The sequence below is a fragment of the Telopea speciosissima genome, chromosome 1 (assembly GCF_018873765.1).
Source record: "Telopea speciosissima isolate NSW1024214 ecotype Mountain lineage chromosome 1, Tspe_v1, whole genome shotgun sequence".
NCBI classification, from domain to species: Eukaryota; Viridiplantae; Streptophyta; class Magnoliopsida; order Proteales; family Proteaceae; genus Telopea; species Telopea speciosissima.
Genome location: NC_057916.1, coordinates 84,380,990 through 84,400,468, shown reverse-complemented (window position 1 = coordinate 84,400,468; position 19,479 = coordinate 84,380,990). Strand labels below are relative to the sequence as shown.

Here is a 19,479-nt window from a genome sequence, read left to right as displayed (position 1 = left end):
CGCAGGTACAGCATGTGCTGCGCGACCTGGTAGCGTTCACTTTCCCTATAGAAAAATATTTTACTTCAAATCGATTTGAGTTTGTACATATTTCTTGAATCGAATCGAACCGAACCGAACCGATTGAATATTGACACCAGAGTACCAGACTCGGCGTCCTCGGATCCTGTTTAGCATTTTCGCTTTCCTTGTTCGAATACAAAATCCCCGCCGCTTCGATAGTGCAGGGGACTGGCGGGACGCGGGAGAGAAAAAGTAGGAACGGATGTTAGGTTAGGTTAGATTAGTGCAGTTGATAGATAGGGATCAATGGAGAAATCTCTGATATCACTCGGTAAGGGCACAAATTGTTCTTCATGGAATTACTGTGGCCAGAGACTGGCCACTGGATCGATCGATGGAACGCTTTCCATCTTTGATTCTCCAGAACCAGATTCCTCGGCCTTCACCTGCACTTCGAAATTCAAGGTTCGTAAGTCCTTCTTCTTCTTCTTCATCTTCCATCTCTCTACTCCTCTTTAACGTCATTTTATGACACAAACTTGGGCCTAGGTCTCTGAACAACTGTGGATCCTTATTTCATCGTTATCTGGAATCATCCCCTTGTCGTTTGGTTAATCAACATAAACATATTCTTTTCCATTAGCTTTTAATTTCTCCAATTTTGCTACAATGCCACCTGCTTTACGACTGCTTTTCTTTAACTGTTCTCTCCTCGGACCCTCTACTACTTTCTCTTGAGACTGGGTGTTTGAATCAAGTAATGCTTAACTATTGTAGAGAGAGAAATGTTTTCGTGCATGTCATCCTTAACTATTGAGTTGAAATTATGAGTTAAGTTACGCACTTGCAACGTTCAGTTATCTGGAGATATTTTTATACCTTGCCAGTAGAAAATAGATGGTGCGAAAGGTCAAGCCATTTATGTGTTTCAGAAGAGGTTCTATAACCTTTGGTTACAGTAAGTTACCTAGAGATTACAGTTTATTCTTACTGAGAGAATCTCGACGTTTTCCATGTGTGTCTTCAACTTGGACATATGGACTCATCAACTGTTGCCCAGTAATTGTAGTAAAAGGGATACATGACATTTCTTCATATTGAGACCTCATAGACGTGATATGCATTGTATAAGTAGACATTCACGAAATATCCCCTCGTCTGTTTCATAGACAGTAAAGTTTTGAACTTGTCCTTTATAAAGTTGCTTCTTTGATGGCATTTTATTTCTATGTGCTGAAGTTAAATTTCTTGTAGGCACATGAATCAAGCATTTTGAAAGTTATTTGGATCCCCCCGGAATATGGTGATGCAGTTGCATGCATTAGCACAGATGGAACATTTTCATTGTGGGAGGAAGTTGAAGAAGGTATGCAATACAATTTTATTTCTAAACATGTCATGATCTTTGTACCTTTAGTAGTTGTTGTCTCCTATCCATCCAATAATGTCAATAGGATGTACTTTTCCATTGCAGGCAGAATACAGAACACTTTTGTTGATTCATTAAGTTAACTACAAAGTGAAGTGGTGATTCAATTTTTGACTTACAAAAACCAAACAAGTCCATACCTGTGTAGCTTTTTTAGGGAAAATAGGGAGTAGATTTCCAGTACAGCATGTCAAGAGAGGTTTCCTTGCAAGCCTAGTTCTGCCACATGGCATGTCCAGTGGGACTGACATTGTGTGGAAAGGTAGACCCCAAAGTCCCCTGCTACATGTCAAGCTTTAGCACAATGGAGTTGGCCAAGTGGCAAGATAAAGCTTTGAAAATCCAACAGAAAAATTGAAAAGAATGGATGGGTATACAAAGAGAATATGCCAATACATGACAGGGTATATGATTGTGTTTGTTTATGAAATGTTATACATGGCCAATCTATTCCATTTCCTAGATATTCAATGGTTAGATTTACCACATCACCCTTCCATGTGGCACAACGAGGTGGGCAGTCTAGAGATTCCATCTTGATTGCACAGTCCAGACTCCAGAGAAACATTTTTTTTGCAGAAAAAGAAAACAGAATGGAAAATTTTATTAGAGAAGAAAATATTTTGTACAAAGATGTAAAAATACTGCAAATAACAACAAGAGTTATAAGCGGTCCTTGATAAGGAGCAGCACTTCTCATCGCTAATGTCATTTGTTCTTCTAGATGGTCAACCTCTCAAATGGAAGGTGTGCAAATGCTTTGAAAGAACTGCAGCTCTAGTGCTGGATCTCCAATTTGGAATTTCCACTTCAAGTTTGAGAATGGTGAGTATTTTGTGCTCTCGCTCTCTCTGACTTTTTTTTGTAAACCTCCTTCCTCTATCTCTATTGCTTTTGATCTTGTTAAAAGCCAATTTAGAAATGATTTTTCAGGTCTCTTTGCTGTCATTTATTTATATTTCTACTCTGTAATATCATGAGTCTTTGATTACTCTGTGGAAATCTCACTGCTGTTAGTATTATTTCCTTACAAGAATGGAGCTTGGTGAATTTCCTTTTGTTGTGTATCTCTATAATATTCTCCTTCAGTCCTTGTCAATTCTTCTGAAGATGGAAAATGGGCCTTTGGTTGTCCATTGAATTTGATGTTGTAGCTTTCCATATTTTTTAACTAATGGAGGTGAGCTTGACAAAAACTCATGCTTGTTCTCTTTCGTCAAAGAGCTAATAAGAACTCATAGATATTCACTCCTGTGATGATAGTCAAGGAATGTAGAACCTTATAAAAGTGGAGATGGTGCTGAGCCATATGGTCTGGGAAAATAGACAAAATATGAGGTTTGCTATGTAGTTTCATCACTTTCATCAAATAGTAGTCTTTTGAATGGCCCACCAATGAAAATTTGAATGAACCACTAAAATTGTTGGAACGCCTCGAAAATGGTTTGAATCATTGGAGGATCCTTAGCTTTCCAACTGGTCTTCCTCAATACTAGAGGGAGGAGTCTTCTGGGATGACTGGGAGGCCTGTCGCAAATAAACTCTGTGGCACCTTGGTAAGTTGTCCTACGGAGAAGTTTCCAAACAGATAGGATCCTCAAAATTAAGATATCAGATATGGGATGCAAGCTGCATGAGATCCTCAGTATGGCTTCAATGTCAGGCAGTAATAAAAGAAAAAAAAATGACATTAAGTGAGTGAATGATGAGGTAGTAGTGGGAATCTAACTTTGGAGGGGAGGTCTGAAGTTCATTTATTACCAATGCTGGGCAATTTTTCACAAACAATAGCGTACTGAAGGCCGTTGGAATCATATGCCAACTTGCCATCTGATATTGGAAGGCATTCGCCTTTAGAAACCCGGGACTGTTTAATCTTAAGTGCAACCTTGCAAGAAATGTGTCTCGATCTTCAATGATTGAAAGGGCCACAGTATTTTCCCATATATCAGTGTAGTTTTTGAATGAAAAATGGAAGCAGGGTTTTGGAGTGGTTTAGAAATGTATAGTGTAAAAGGAGTAGGCTAACATATCTTTCCCTGACCTGTCTACTCTTGCACTTTATTGAGTCTTCTAAATTTTTTTGCTGATATTCACCAAAGAGTTGACATGTAATGGACTTAACATAACTGGACCAATTTATCCACTATTTACATTGCAGTGCCAATCTTTTAAAATTTTGACAGGAATTGTCTAGGATTTCTTTGACGCAGGGACTGGTTCATCATTATTATAGCCATTGAAATTTGTTCAAGGACTGGTTAGTCAGTCTTTTTTTTTTTGTTAGCCTAAAAAAAAGGGCGTACCCAGTGCACGGGGCTCCCACCACTGCGGGGTCTGGGGAGGGTCATAATGTATGCAGCTTTACCCCTGCTTTTGCAAAGAGGCTGTTTCTAGACTCAAACCCATGACCACTTGGTCACAATGGAGCAGCCTTACCGTTGCACCAAGGCCCGCCCTCCTTTTGTTGGCCTATAGATGGAATAATAATATGATGGTGCACTTATGTCACATTGTATTCTTTGCAACTACCTCATAGTCTATCTTTATAGGGTTTTTTTCCTATACTAACAAAAACTCATGTGTGTGAATTAGCAAACCATGGCAACTAAATGTGTATCCTAGCAGGCAATAAGTTTGTGTTTTCTGAAGGTACTTTGTAAACAAATAATGCGTTGTAAGTATGAACTCTTACTGTTTTTGAATTTGAAAGATAACTGTAACTGGAGAGCTTGTTTCCTGAATAGGAGAAATGCCCGTTGAACTGTTCAAAGCTATTAATTGGATTGTTTTTCCTTCTTTAGGTAGGGACTAATAATGCTGGGTGTTGTAATTGTTTCTTTTTACATGCTTCTTTTGCTGATATTATCTGGTTCATGGGTGGATTGGCATTTACTGATAGCTGAACAATCTCTAGGTTATTTATTTCTCCTTCACAAAATAACTTCGTAATATGCATGAACTTGAAAGGGAAAACCCTTATATTAGGTTATTATTTGTATATTATCATTTACTGTCTCAATTTTTGTCTAGGTTGTAGCTTATTCAGATGGCCATGTTAAAGTCTATGAGCTCCTGGACCCCTTGGAACTGAAGAAGTGGCAACTTCAGGTACATCATTTTAACTATTCTCATCTAGCTAGTAAATTACTTAAGATGTAAACATGTTATTTAAAGGTTTCTTAAATAGCTGATCGTTTTTCTTCCTGTTCCTTCAAAACAACCCTTGTATGTGGAATTAATATCCTTTTTCTACTTTCATTACATGTCTTTATACTTTCAGCTTCTACTTTTTCCCAACTTTCCTTCCTTATTTTTCTTATATTTTTTGGCTTCTTTCTTTTGATTTCTTGGAGAGAATCATTGGTATGGCATGTTTCATACTTCTGGTTGTAGCTATGTTTTATTATTGTTTGGGGTAAGCTTGCGGAAAGGATTTGAATTCGCAGGTATAGTCTGAATACTCTGATGGGCTAAAATGCAGGTTGTTAAATGAACAACTGGGACATCTATATAACAGAGTTTTAATGCAGTCAGAATTATTTCCAAAAGTGACATTTTGATAGGTTGAAGGATAGAACATTTGATTAGTACTCTTTATGATTTTTGGAAAAGTTCTATGATTTGATCGTTGTTTCCTCTAAAATGTTCTTTAGGTTGCTGTGTATATAGCACTGATATCCTGTTGTAGGTACCAAAGTCTGGAGTGGCAGTGTTGAAGCAGTGAAGCACCTAATTGAAAAGCTCCACAAGAATAAAGTGCTTATTAAGTCCAAGAAGACTTGAGTAGAGGATTGTAACTCATCCTTCTTTTTTTGGAAGGGGGTGGGAGGGTGAGAGGGGCACAATCTTGACTTATTGGAAGTGTATAGAATTTAAACACCATTGCCGTTGCAATTCCTTTGGTTTCCAAGGCTGAACCAAAATAAAGGTTTTGACCACTGATAAAAAAATAGGGTCTTAAACTGCAGCTGCCAAATAATAAAGAAGAAAAACCCCCAATGGGGAAGGAAGAAATAGAAACTGTCATAGAGTAACAGCCCTTTTATAAATTAGTCATGACTCTCTTGGCATAATTCAGAATTGCAAGATCTTGGTCTCGTTGGGTAGGTAACTTCATAACTTTTTAGACTGCAGGCACCAAAATAGCAGACAATTTTTAATCTTCAAAAAACAGACCTAAAAAATTGATGGAAGAAGAAAAGATGCTCTATTCTGCTTCAACTTCTATGGCTTTCAATGCTACATCATTTTGGCATACTCTGCCCTTCTTGTGAAGAAAGTTCAGTGACCAATTAGTGAGTAAAATAGCATAGCAGTTAAATATTTATGAATCACCAGTTCCTAATATTTAAAGTTCCAGTAAAAGGAAAGTGCCATATGGGATCAGCACCCTATTGGTACTGTTCCTGACTTCCAGTTTCTAGGATCCTGATCCATTTAACTGAGGATGCTATATGTTTAAGAGTTAATACATGGGTAAATTCAACTCAAGTAAGCCTTATCCCAACTGAAGTCATGTTGCTTGTCAACACATAAGGTAAGTTGGTCAATATATTTGAATTACACAGTTTACTGCTTCCCAAATGATGTGACTCCGGTTTTATTGAACTTTTTCATTGATTGGCATGAGGGTAGCATATAAATGGAAATTCATGAATTTAATCTTTTGTTTATGATTTAGTGGGAGAAAATAGTTAAGCAAATATAAAATTATAATTTCTAATTGTCCATTTACCTCCTATTTGTGAACTGAGTGGCTATTGTACTTTTTGAAATAAAATGTAAATCTACTCAACACTGTTGCTGTTGAGTTGTGGCCAAAGACTAGTCAGCTATGTTCCCTTGGCGCTGCTAAATTCATCAATATGAGCAAACAATCTCTGTTTTATGATTTATTATCATGAGCTTTTAGATTTAGAGGTAGCAAAATATTCAATTTGTTTTTACGGTCAATTGAGATTTTCATGACTTTGACGAGACAATGTTTACATCTTCTGTCAGGCAGAATTTCAGAATGTGATTGATTCTGTATCGGGCTTCCAAAAACCTTCATGTTTATCTGCATCCGTCTCTTGGAGTCCTCAGAGAAGTGAAAGCGTCCAATCAAGTTTTGTTTTGGGTTTTAATTCAAATCTACCACAGTTCAATTCCTCCAAGGTATATTAAGCTTTAGTTTTCTGGTTCTCTATCTGCACTACTTGTGAGGACAGTTGTCAGTTGTAGACTATTTTATCATTTACTTCATTAAGTTTTTCTGTATTTATTCCTTCATCCATTACATGCGGTGTCCACCTCCATCACTGACCGGATGGAATGAAACGGTGCTAACTCTAGAGGTCAACCCCCCCCCCTCTCCAGTGTGATCCTATCTCTTAAGTTATTGAAGAGTGGATGGTTAGGATTTCATATAGTGTACACGTGCTAGGAGTTCATGTTGTTCCTCTGATGCATTAAATTTGATGATAAGTCTAATCCTACCGTTTTAGTTATTGAAGAGTAGATGTTTAGGATGTAATAAAGAATAGGTCCCTTAGTACATTAGTGACAGACTATGATACTAAGGTATCCTATTCCCTATTAGGGTGAGATGATTCTTTTTAAGTTTAGAAGACCTGATTAAGCCAACAAAGAGTGGATCTCCCCTTTACATTTATGGTAAACAAAGAGCACAGGCAATTAGGATGGATGGTCTCAAGTTTTAGTATTGCTGTCCTTCCTGAGTTATATAAATCTTAAATTAAACATGGTTAAAAACTTAAAATGATACAATAACAAATAAATCTGTCCATGCCTTCTGTTTTACTATTGAAGTGTTCTGGAAAGGATGAGTTGTCAGAATGGTAGATGTTGCTTTCTCTCATGAACAAATGATACAGGTTTGGGAATTTGACGCGGCGCATCAACGGTGGCTGCCTGTTGCGGAGCTGGCTTTGGCTGGTGACAAGGGTGATCAGGTCTATGCTGTTGCATGGGCACCCAATATTGGCAGGTAAGCATCAATCTCAATCTTTCCCCCTGATTGAGTCGGGGTTGGAGGTTAGTAGAAAGCATCTTTATAGAGAATTGGCTGTTCATTCTAAAGATTTCTCATCCAAATCAAAATCTGGAAGTAGTGGGATCTGAACCCACTTCATGTTCACATGTTATGTTGTTGGTCCCAGCCTACATAGGATGACATGCTTGGTAAGCTATGATCAAAATGATTTTTTTTGGTATATTTCACATTTTTTTGAACGGAAACAGTTTAATTTTTTTAAGACATGAACTTCATCAAGCTTTCTTGTAGGCCATATGAAGTAGTAGCTGTTGCGACATACAAGGGGATTGCAATATGGCATCTGGACCTGAGCCCTGACACGGATGGAAGGCTTTCAGTGGACAAGGTTGCGTTGCTTTCTGGCCATGAAGGCGAGGTATATATACAGGAAGTAATTGTATTGTCATTGATGCTGAACTGCCTCGTTACTGGTGGATGTGTAGAGGCAGATTACTGATTTTGCTTGGTACAGTAATGCTGCATGGTTGTGTGTTGTAGGTGTGGCAAATGGAGTGGGACATGAGTGGAATGACATTGGCAACAACTGGAAGTGATGGGGTAGTTAGGTTGTGGCAGTCTAACTTGAATGGGGTGTGGCATGAACAAGCTACCCTTGAATCCACTTCCTAGGTCCTGCTCCTCTATCCTCTTTTTGGTGGGCATTTGTTGTAATCATATTTGGTTTGAAGTACAGAAATGGAGCTTAGCAAATGATGAATAGACCTAATTGGAGAAAAATGATCTATGTGGTTGACCGTATTTAGTTGGGATATATATTGAGTTGTAGGAAGTCCATGACGGATGATGAACTTTAATGTGGAATGGCTATCATGGCTTGACATTTTTTCCCCCTTTTGTCTAGTGAAATAGGTTGTTTTAAGGTTGGTAGGACCAATTTGGGTAGTTTATACTATCAGTCCACTGTGCACGGATAGTGAAAAGAGGAAAGAAAAACCAAGAAAAAAATTATATTATATTTGCAGGTCCTGATCTATTGGCTTCATTCAAAAGATTCCAAATGTTACAATTTGATTAGCTGGGAGCATTTTTTTTTTAATTCACCCCTGATGGGCTTGTTTGATTTTTCATAAACTGTACTTTTATGTCTGACTCGTTGCCTCTTCCACCCTTGTACAATGGGTTCACAAGTCCCTTTTCAAGTGTTTTCAGCTCTGAAAATTTATGTGCTTACTTCCCTTGTAAATTTTCCTAGTCCCAAGCATATGGATTCCCCCCATCCCTCCATCTCTGGAAAATGGGCAAAACGTGAATGTTTCTTGTGTGGCCCTCCACTACCTTGAGCCATATGTGGGGTGATCTCGTTTATGGATCCTACTCTTGAAAAACATATCACCACCTTGTATTTGTGGCCATTTTAATCAGATTTGTTGATTTCTATCAACAAACCTATCATGGTGATCATGGATAGGTATCAGTGTCGTAGCGGCCTATCCTCAACTCGGGCTTATATGATTCGATCTGTGTTGTATTGGTATTGATATTGGCAATGACCAATACCTATAATAATCCTGATAATGATGCTATGGGTCTTGCTTTTGGGCGCTGTAAGCCTAACTTCTTGTAGGTGTATATGCCTTAAAATTGGAGTTGGGGTATAATCGGTCGTGTCAATTCTGATTCGAATCAGATTAGAATCGGTCTCAAAAACCCCAGAATCGGCTTGAATTGGTTAGATCGGATTCCAATTTATCTGTGTGTGTGACACAGTGACAAAACCCCGTCAAGGTTAACTTAAGTGCAGGTCTCTGGTGTGTGGGCCTTGGGCCAAGTAGATCCTATTGGTTTTGGATGGATAAGCTGTTTCCCCAGTTTCCGGAAAAAAGAGGATTATTTTTTGGGGTGTTCAGTTTGCACAGAACGAAGGAATAAGCTCGAATGGTGGAAGATGAATGCAAAAAGGATGGGAAACGAAGGAATAAGCTCGAATGGTGGAATATAGTCTACGGGGTGCTCAGTTTTTCTCAGGAAAACAATCGTAAGTTTTGCTGAAAGATGAACAATGGTTTCACTTGGCAAGCTTTGTATAGGAAGCCCCAGTTTTCCTTTGCCTTCCACTTTTCTTGGTTCACCCCGAAAGCTTCGTAGAAGCACATTTACAGGTGGTCCAGACTTGAAGTGTAACCGAAGTGGAAGATGTATCAGGGGAAGACAGACCACCGTCTATGGATTTCTGCCAGTTGATCCATGGGCACCCACCATTGATTCTGAGAGCATAACTTCACAGCTTTTTGCTGTTTCTCTCTTCCCTTACTTGGGTTTCTTGTATTTCATCACAAAATCGAATTCTGCTCCAAAGCTCACACTCTTCGGATTCTACTTCTTACTAATCTTCGTGGGAGCTACAAGTAAGTTAACTCATAAAAATTTCTTCCTCTTTAGTTGGGTTTTTCTTCCTTGATTAGAGTGTTTACACTGTTTATAAGTTGGGTTCGCAGGGCGATTGGTATACATATGAAAGAAATTCCATTTCTGCTTTGCTTTCTCCTTTCACTGTGGATTTATTTATTGCTTACTTTGGCTGTATATTTCTCTGACAGATTCACGGATATTTGAGGAATTGGGTAATTGTGGTTGAATAAAAGTTCCATTTTATTTTTCAAGTTTGGGTTTTTATGCAGTTCTTAGACGGGTGTAAACATTTCCTTTTTAACTGTATTAACTTGGCGAAGAAAGAGATGTTGGGACAATTTGCCCTTTTCCTTCTCTAATTTTTCATTTTGGAATTCAGTAGCTTGTAGGCAACCTCAGAAGTGAGGTATGAAAGAAAAAATTTCCTGTCTTTTCTGTTCTTTTTTTTCCCCACAAGTTGTGTTGGATGTGGAAACCATATTAGAAATTGTTTTTCTCGAAGCTCTAGGACATTGTGGGAGAAGTACAGCTACAGCTTCGTACAGTTTTTTTAGGAAGAGGTGGGCTTCTTTGATATGGAATGAAAATGCTTTTAAAGAACGAATGCTTATTTGATAACTTGTAACAAAATTTGGATCATTGCAATCTGGGATAGGAAATATGGAACTTACATCGTTAGATGTTCTTTCCTGTAAAACAAGGGAAATCTGACTAGTGAGATATTGCTTCCCGAGCCCCCACCCCACCTTCTTCACCCTTCTCAAATTTTACTGGTGGGTGTTGTATAGGTTGTTAAATTGCATGCTGAGGTTGAAAAATGCGATAAGAAACTTTCTTAGTAGGACATGAATTATGGAGGATCCTCATGATAATATTCATGGGCAAATCTTCTACAGAGAGAGAGAGAGAGAGTCAGTGATTGAAGTTGTACTCTTCATGGAATTGCTGGTGAAGATGAAGCTTTCATATTTTCGGCTGATTGATGGGATACTGGGTTCAGGCAATGGTATGGAACCCAAACTGGGTTCTTACAAGAAGGCCCTGGTTGTTAAGTTATTGAATCCAAATTTGTACAAGAGAAGTTCATATATATTTCCAGTGCTGATGATTCTGATCATTGTTGATATTGACTTATAACTTTTTCTTAGGAATGGGTGACAAATTCTTTGATATGGTTACTATCATCTTGTTGGTTTATGGTATGGAACACAAACTGGGTTCTTCTTACAAGAAGGCTCTGGTTGTTAAGTTATTGAATCCAAATTTGTACAAGAGAAGTTCATATATATTTTCCATTGCTGATGATTCTAGTCATTGTTGATATTGACATATAATTTTTTCTTAGGAATGGGTGACAGATTCTTTGATATGGTTACTATCATCTTGTTGGTTTTGCTTTTGTTGATCTGTTATTGCAAAGTAGAGCAGTATTTTCAAATTTACTGATCCCTCTTCTTTTGTTCTCACTGTTTGACGTCCTCTGTCTAGTCCCTGCTGGAATATATGGTAAGTTCACCGCTGGCTTCTTGTGATTACTGCAACTTGCTTTATTGAATACTACTCTAGGAATTCACTCCATCAGATATAATAATTGTGCTGATTTATGTGTTTGGACTTTTTACAGCCAAGGTGCATTACGGAACCTCTTTATCTAACGTAGATTGGCTTCATGGTGGGGCTGAGTCTTTGCTCACTCTCACCAACTTGTTTATTGTGATGGGATTACGTGAAGCTCTGAGAAAGACTAAGGATGAAAAGGAAAGCACACCAAGAGTTCTTCCAAGGATCAAAGAGGAGGAGAAATCCTCTGCTTAGATATGGAAGAAATTTTGGTGTTGTCCTGCTTTTGCCCTGCTTCTGCATGACTCTATCTTGTGTTGGCTGTCTGTTTAACTAAACCATTTTAACTTTGGTTTCCCATTGCATTTCATACGCTCAAGATTTTCTCAGCTCGAGTCCTCCCGGGTTTGTTCCTTAAAATATGAAGTTATTGACAGTTGGTAATGACATAAGATGAGCCTATGATCTGTTAAGATGTTATGCATCCATATGCTACTAGAATCCAAAATGTAATGGTTTCATTTCTGTAAAGAACCTGGTGTAGCATCAATGAATGAAGCCAGTGTGCTTCAGCTTCTTGCTTATGTATTTTTCCTCTATTGGTTTTTGGTTGAATCATAAATACTATAATTTCATATTGAAGCTCCCATGTCAAAACTGGTTCCATATGGCAGTGTGCTTTCACCTTGTAATTGTGCCCGTGTGGGCTATGACCCATCTGCCCCTTCTCCACTCTTTTGCTCAGTTACATGCTTAATTTGGCTGCTGTCAATCCATTATTTCCATCTTTGATGACATCTCATTTACCTAGAGTTGACAGATGATCTTTGTGTTGGGTCTTGGCTAGATGAGAATTGTATTATCGGTATCATCCTATAGAGCATGTGAATTAGGTTAGGATCAAATAATCTAATCTTAGATCAAAGAAGGTTTAACCAGTCGGTCAATTTTATATCTCGGTCGAATAGAACCGTATTGCGTGAGACTGATGGATCGATTCATATATGGTTTCAGTTTGTTCATCGTGAGACCGATTAGTTGAGTTCTTTGGCCTTGTTTTTTCTAGAGAGGAGGGGAGGGGGGGGGGGGGGAAGTTGCTATCCGAATGAGTCCCAGTCTTAGGGGAGTGGGAGGCTGCATCTGTTTCAGAAGGTCTGGAGATTCATTTCAGAAATCTGGAATGCAAGGAGGGGGAGGTAATCCTGAGTCCTTACTGAAGCCAAACTATATGCACCCATATCATTGTCATTTCTGGGGCCAATGAACAATTAGAAAAATTTCTTTGGAAAAAGTAAGAAAAGAAATTGTGCTCTATGTAACTACGATTGGTTGTACTAGGTTTGTCATTATACCAAATTTGCCCCCCTTAATACAATAGGGATGGTTTCTTTGTGAGGGGCATAAATAGTAATACAAAAGTTAACATATGTCATATGGAGAAAAGTTCCCTGCGTGGGAGGGCGTGGGACGTAGAGGCCACACCCATGCATAGCGCGGGGGGAGGGGGGCCGGAATGACTGCCATGCACCCCATGAATGATAGAAATTCTGCCGCCTAATGTGCTACCATGTACGCGCTCTCATTGGTTGGCGTGCACAGCGTGGCCCTTGCATCCCACGCAGACGCCCTATATCAGATAATCATAATGTAACCATGCAAAGTTACATGTGGAATATACTTAAAAAAATTGTGTCTATTTGAAGGAAGAATGTTTTTTGTGCCGAGGGCGTAGGCTGCGCCCAGACAAATAGGGTGGGCGAAATGACCATCCTACTCCTTGAATGGCAGGCCCTTATGTCTGGACACAGGCTGCGCTGCGACACAGAGAACATCATCCCTTATTTGAATTATCGTTTGATCTTTAATCAATCATTTGCTTCAACATAATCATCCAATCGTGAACTTGTTTCTGATACTCCGTTACCCGATCTGGGCATTTACAATCTTCAAAGATAATTAATATCAAATTTAGGACCCAATTTGTGAAGTGTAGCTTCCTTCTCAGTCTAAAATTATACAAACGAATGTGTTTTTAATTGTTTTTCTATCATTTGAGTTTTAACATTTTAATTTTTTTATTTTAGGGTCTTGCATGGTGTAGACTGAAGACACCATGGATCAAGGTATCAATATTGTATCAACTGATCTGATAGTTGATATTGATACGGAATGTATGATTCTATCCAATCTTCCTAATTATGAAGGAGACATACGAATGTAGGACCTACTGATCTAAGATCCCAACTGTTGAAGTGACACAGGCCGTACAACCACTAGTGTCTTGTGTAGGATCTAGATCCTCTCCAACTACATGATCGTCCAATTCCTCTCTAACTACCCATCCAACTGTTAGAACGACTTGGACATATCCCAACACCTGGGGATGCATATCCAAATCTACCCTACCATTGAATGAGTGATTGAAAAAGGGTTGAAGTTGGAGAGAATGTTTTTCCATCCTGTGTATCATCCATAACAGTTTGATCAAAAATCTGATCTGGATTGGAATCGGAATCGGTAGAGAGGTTATCCCTGATTCCAATGGATCTAGAATCTAGATACGATGGATCTTGTATGGAAACAAAGGCATCAGGTTTTGTTTTCTTGTTGTAAATTTCCACTAATTTTAATTCGATCCATATCAGAATCAGAGGCTATGTAACCGATCCGGATCCTGATTCAAATTCAGATTGGATAAGAATTTGCCAGATCGACCCGGATCCGACTCCAATTTTTAAAATCTGGATTTTTTTTTTGGAGACAGGAGGGGTATCCGACTTTACGCCGATTAAATTCCCCTGGACGCGTACATGATCCCCGCGTCACACACGAACTAAGAGCTTTTAGGCCCAAGTGAACCTAAGACGGGCGGTGCCAAAAAATTATACTGCGGCGAAAGTTTGAATCAGTCATAACTCATAAGAACCTTAGAAAAATTGAAGCAGTCCACACGTCTAAGCTAGTAAGTGAAGCTTCCAATGGTCAACATAAGCGCCGGAACTTCTAGAAAGGACGAGACACTATCACTCACTCACACGGTGCTCGGTGGTCACACATTCACACCTATTAGCCCCCACCCCCACTACTACACTTTACTCATATTACATAGCCCCACTTCCCACTGGACGATATTATTATTTACACCCAATGAAATCAAATCTATTTCTTTTTGGTTTTTTTTTTTTTGTTTTGTCTTTTTTTGATAAAAAAAAATATCAAATCTATTTCATGACTCTGCTTGAATGGCTTCTTGTGGTTCATGAAAATTAACCATTGCTTTCATCTATGTTTCAATCTATAATAATAGATTTCGAGGGTTCTGATTGATTTTGGCTGATTTTCAATCATTTATATATGACTATATCAAAATTGACTGAACCCCATTCCTTACCAATCTACTTACTTGAATCTTGACTCAAATGCTTCATTTGCCTTTCAATCTTCTTCTCTTAAATTATTATTTTTTTGATTTTTTTTCTATCTTTATCTATGTCAATGTTTATATGACTAGATTTTTGCCATGAGTTCTATTTAATTTTAGGGATAAGGTTCTCTGAGTAAGCAGGTAGTCTACACCCCCCTTAAACCGTTTTCTTAATCATTATTTCTCTCTTTAAAAGGATTAGGTTTCTCAAAGAGACTTTTCTTCAATTAAAAAAACAGAAAAAAAAAAAAAGGAGACTTTTCACTTAATTTATATGTTTATGATGGTTATTTAAGGAAAAGGTTCTCTAAGCTCAGAAGTTAAATCATCAACACTAAATAAACATCACCACTATAACGATCCATATATGGTGGGATTTCCCCCTAGTCCCTCCCCCAATCAGATTCCATACATGGTCAGGTCAACTACATAATCTATGAATTACACACTAATTATACCATGTGAGAGGATGATGTGGCAATTTTAACTACTAGAGTTTTAGGGTCTAGAGTAGTGACTAGTCAAATTTAGCATAATATTTTATTGGGTAAGAAATCGTTTTCTGATTATGTATCACCAGCACGAATGGAGATCAATGAGAGCGCTCACAAGGACATCAATAAAAATGCAAATTTTCATTTTATAAGAGGCAGGGTGTTGCTTTCATATGCTCTTGTGTTTGGGCATAAGAGCCACGCGAGCAGGTTAATATTTTTCCCTCTATTTATAAACTCCCTTTCTTTTTGTTGTTGTTGTTGTAAACCACAAGCGCCCTCTCAACGTTGTTTTAGCAGCTTGCAAAATATATATCCAAAATTACTAGAATGGGTTGCTAGAATGGGTTGTTAAGAATAGAAATCATAATTTGCCACACGGCTAGTGTGGCATGAAAGTGAATGTTCTCACCAATGCAGAGATGTCACTGATCGATCTAGATCAAGCCTCAGTGTTCTAGTTATCAGTATTGTATCTCATGATACGTATCGATATCGTCGGAGATTGATACCAATATAATTCAATTGTATTACTAAAAAAATGGCTTTTTGATATACAATCAACTGTATCGATCCCCCTGATTTTAAGAATCGAGAATCAAATTGGTGAACTTGGTAGAGATCCCAATTCCATGTTTTTGAAATCTTGCCATACCACCCGATACGATCGATCCATACCGATATCAGTATCGACTGTGATCGATACATGCGATACTGTATTTTATAAACTTACTCTAGTCGATCAATCACAAACATAAATGATACCAAGAAAATGATTCTTCAATCCAAGGGTGAGGATGAGAATGGGGATGAGGAAAATAAATTAAGAAAGATACCCATGCCCATGGCATGCATACATTGTCTAAGAAAAAAATTAAGAAGAAAATTCAATAAAAAAATTATTGACGAATTTTAAATGATAAAACTTTTGTCAGCATTTCAATGTCCCTTATGATACCAGGAAGGATTAAACCTGCAAGTACAAGTTGAAACCCTAAATTATATTTGCGTTTTCCATGAACAAAGCTTTGTTTGCACCTTTATGAATGCGTGCGTCACATACCGGAAATCCATCGGCATCAGCCCAACCACAAGGGTTCACTGACGTGTGGGGCGCACGTCACTCTCTCTCTCCCTCTTATCAACATTGGGTTTGTCCTGTTAGGGCATTCATGGTCAATGGATGAAGAAGGGTAGGGAAGCAAGGAAGAAAGTCAGAGAAGAGGAAGCTGTTAGGGAGGAGCAGAAGACCAAGAATCTTCAAACCTTCCTCCGCGTTACTATTCCAATACTCCAGTTGAGATAGAGAAATAGATCTTTTAAGATTTTGTTTGAACTGGTCAGCAATTGGATCCTCTCTCTCTCTCTCTCTCTCTCTCTCTCAATCTATTCATCATATTTCAAAAAATCCATGACCAGGTTTAAGCAGAAAATGATACTAGGTTTTCTCAGTCAAACTTCTCCCACTCGTTTTTGTTTTAAAGGAACCTTAACCCTTCCCTTAAATACAAATCCCCTCACCTTCTCTCCTTCTTCAGGGTTTATACTTTCTTGTTTATTTGATCTTCTTCCACACTCCAACTGTGACTGTTTTGAGTTATAATCATCGAAAAAAGACAACAACCCAGCCAGTTCACCCAATTTGAATTCCACTTCTTCTTCTGATCTAGTTTACCGACGTTTTTCGAAGCATTTGAAGTGATTTCTGCAACCTAGCTATTGGTGATTTTGATCAGTGAGAATACTATTTCTTAAAAGCAATCTCAAGCAGCTATTTTTGATGTTTATAGCTTCTTCTTCTTCTTGTCCTCAATTCTTTCCTGGTTCTCTCTTCTTCCTTTTCCCCCCAAAAGTCACAGTTTAGTACTACTCTCTGTTCCCTGATTCCAACCATTCGTCGATCCCACCGGCAAGATCCATTAAAAAAAAAAATTTCAAAAAGAAGAAATATGGAGAACTCCGGAGATTGGGAGCAGAAAACTTTGCTTAATGAGCTAATGCAGGGCAAAGATCTGGTGAAGCAGCTCCAGATGCATCTTGATCCATCTTCTTCCGACGACAAGATGCGCAATTTGTTTGTGGAGAAGATACTATCTTCCTACGACAAGGCACTGTCCATGCTCAAATGGGGCGGTTCAGATGCAGTGGGAGCCACCGCCGGCATGTTGGGCTCTCCCGGCTCCGACAGTGGAAGCCTCCTCAGTGAGGACTCCGATCGCAGAGACATTTATAAGAAAAGGTAACATTTTTATAAACATTAAACACTTCCTGCAACTAATACTCATCTGTCCATGTCCGTATTCAAATTTCATTGAAGAAAACCCAAAAAAGTGACTTGTTTCTGGGATTGATTTATGAAATTATGTGTTGCAGAAAGATATTGCCCAGATGGACAGAACAAGTGCGGGTTAGTTCAGAAACTGGAATCGAAGGACCTCGTGATGATGGCTATGGTTGGAGAAAATATGGCCAGAAGGACATTCTTGGAGCCAAATATCCAAGGTAAGAGTGAGACTTAATTGGAAGAGTAATTATAATCTCCTTCCTCTTCTACTCCATCTGAATTAAACTTTAGCCTCGAGCCCATGAACAAACAAAAGCAGCAGAAATGGAAAAAGGAAAGCTATAATTGGGAAAGGGCTTAATGCTAACTAAAAAGTGACACTTATTGGTCCACCACAAAAGTCATAGTCACAGAAGCCTTTCATTCAATCATAGATTTTTATTTTATTTTTTTAAATTATAACCATTGGACAAGCCCAACAATAGTGAAGCAAGTTTTAACTTCTAAAGTAGAGTTCATGAGAAGCGTAAGCTGAGCTTGAGCTAGGATGGGGGTTATTAGGGTTAAGATAAAATTCTTTGTAATCAAAGAGGCTTTGTAACTCTATGCTCCATTACTAGTGAATGTTGGGGGTATGATGACTTGTATTCCGTTGCTTGCATAAATGGGCTGATTCTGAAAGGCCATTAAGAGGCCGGAGGGGTTTTTAGGGCTATATGAATATTTCGATAATTACTTGTATAGGGTTTCGCTGAAAATTTGTAGCGAGATTAGCAATCTGAGAGAAGTGTGAGGACTAGTGGCTGTAACATCTAAATCCTTGTTTTAGATTCTTGTTTTTCTACAATGAAGCCACTCTCATCTTGCCGTAGATGTAGGCACCTTGCCGAACCATGTATATCTTTGCATTAGAATTCAATGTAACAAAAAATGGTTTGATTTTGAACTTGCAGAGGCTATTACAGATGTACCCATCGAAATGTTCAGGGCTGTTTGGCTACAAAGCAAGTGCAAAGATCGGATGAAGACTCATCAATCTTTGAAGTCACCTACCGGGGAAGACACACCTGTATCCAAGCATCATATATGGTATCAGCAATGAGGTCATCAGAGAACTCAAAGCAAGGGCCCAAGCAAGACCATGTCCCACAGAAACAGCAAAATCAACAAGAAGAAGAACAGAAAACACAGGAGATACTCTTGGACTTCAGAACTGGTCTGAAAGTGAGGACCCAAGACTTGGACACTACTGTGGAGAACCAATTCATGAGCTCCCCCTCCTTCTCCTTGCCTTCTATCCCAATTGGATGCTTAAAGACTGAAAACCATATCTTCTCTTCACCTACAGTGGACCATGATTTCATGGGCAGCTTCTCTCCTTCCTTTGTATACCCAGTGACAACTGAATCAAACTATTTCCCGGTGTCACCGTGCCGGGTCAACAGCTTTGGAGGTGATGGATCTCAGAATTTGCAGACATCTGAATGTGATCTGAATGAGATTATCTCAGCTGTTACATCAGCAACCAATTCTCCCACTGTGGATTTGGATTTCCCAATTGAATTCGACCCTTATTTTCCATTCAATAGCCCTGACTTCTTCCCTTCATGAAACTGAAATCTTCATTTTAACAATTGGAATACACTTGGAATCTATTGAGCCTTTCTAGTTCCTTGGTGTAGTAGCATCAGGCCTGTCTTTGTGTTATTGAAGCTTCCTCTATTCCTAGTTCAAGAGATCTTTTTTTCTTTTTCTTCTTAAAATTTTTGAGAGCTATAACCTGAAAATGGTGTGTAGAGATTCTTAACCCATCCTCCCCTTGTTTCCATCTTGTAGTTAATGTATTTTTTTAGCAGTTCTCTTCATCCTAATTGC

General features: G+C 38.5%; 3 protein-coding genes across 3 annotated transcripts; all 3 read left to right on the top strand.

Annotated features, from left to right (window-relative positions):
- Positions 1 to 180: 180 nt before the first annotated feature.
- On the top strand, positions 181 to 8,210 carry LOC122662345 (protein SEH1). Its single transcript, XM_043857957.1, has 8 exons — positions 181 to 468; positions 1,258 to 1,369; positions 2,157 to 2,257; positions 4,466 to 4,543; positions 6,437 to 6,592; positions 7,312 to 7,424; positions 7,722 to 7,848; positions 7,971 to 8,210. Exons 1-8 carry the CDS (start codon positions 310 to 312, stop codon positions 8,100 to 8,102), a joined length of 978 nt encoding a protein of 325 aa, XP_043713892.1. The 5' UTR covers positions 181 to 309; the 3' UTR covers positions 8,103 to 8,210.
- Positions 8,211 to 9,384: 1,174 nt separating this feature from the next.
- Positions 9,385 to 11,976, top strand: LOC122662352. Its single transcript, XM_043857969.1, has 3 exons — positions 9,385 to 9,838; positions 11,331 to 11,348; positions 11,467 to 11,976. The coding sequence occupies exons 1-3, from the start codon at positions 9,493 to 9,495 to the stop codon at positions 11,655 to 11,657; spliced, it is 555 nt and encodes a 184-aa protein (XP_043713904.1). The 5' UTR covers positions 9,385 to 9,492; the 3' UTR covers positions 11,658 to 11,976.
- Positions 11,977 to 17,193: 5,217 nt separating this feature from the next.
- LOC122660337 (probable WRKY transcription factor 53) lies at positions 17,194 to 19,475 on the top strand. Its single transcript, XM_043855598.1, has 3 exons — positions 17,194 to 17,559; positions 17,694 to 17,822; positions 18,558 to 19,475. Exons 1-3 carry the CDS (start codon positions 17,270 to 17,272, stop codon positions 19,213 to 19,215), a joined length of 1,077 nt encoding a protein of 358 aa, XP_043711533.1. The 5' UTR covers positions 17,194 to 17,269; the 3' UTR covers positions 19,216 to 19,475.
- Positions 19,476 to 19,479: the final 4 nt, after the last annotated feature.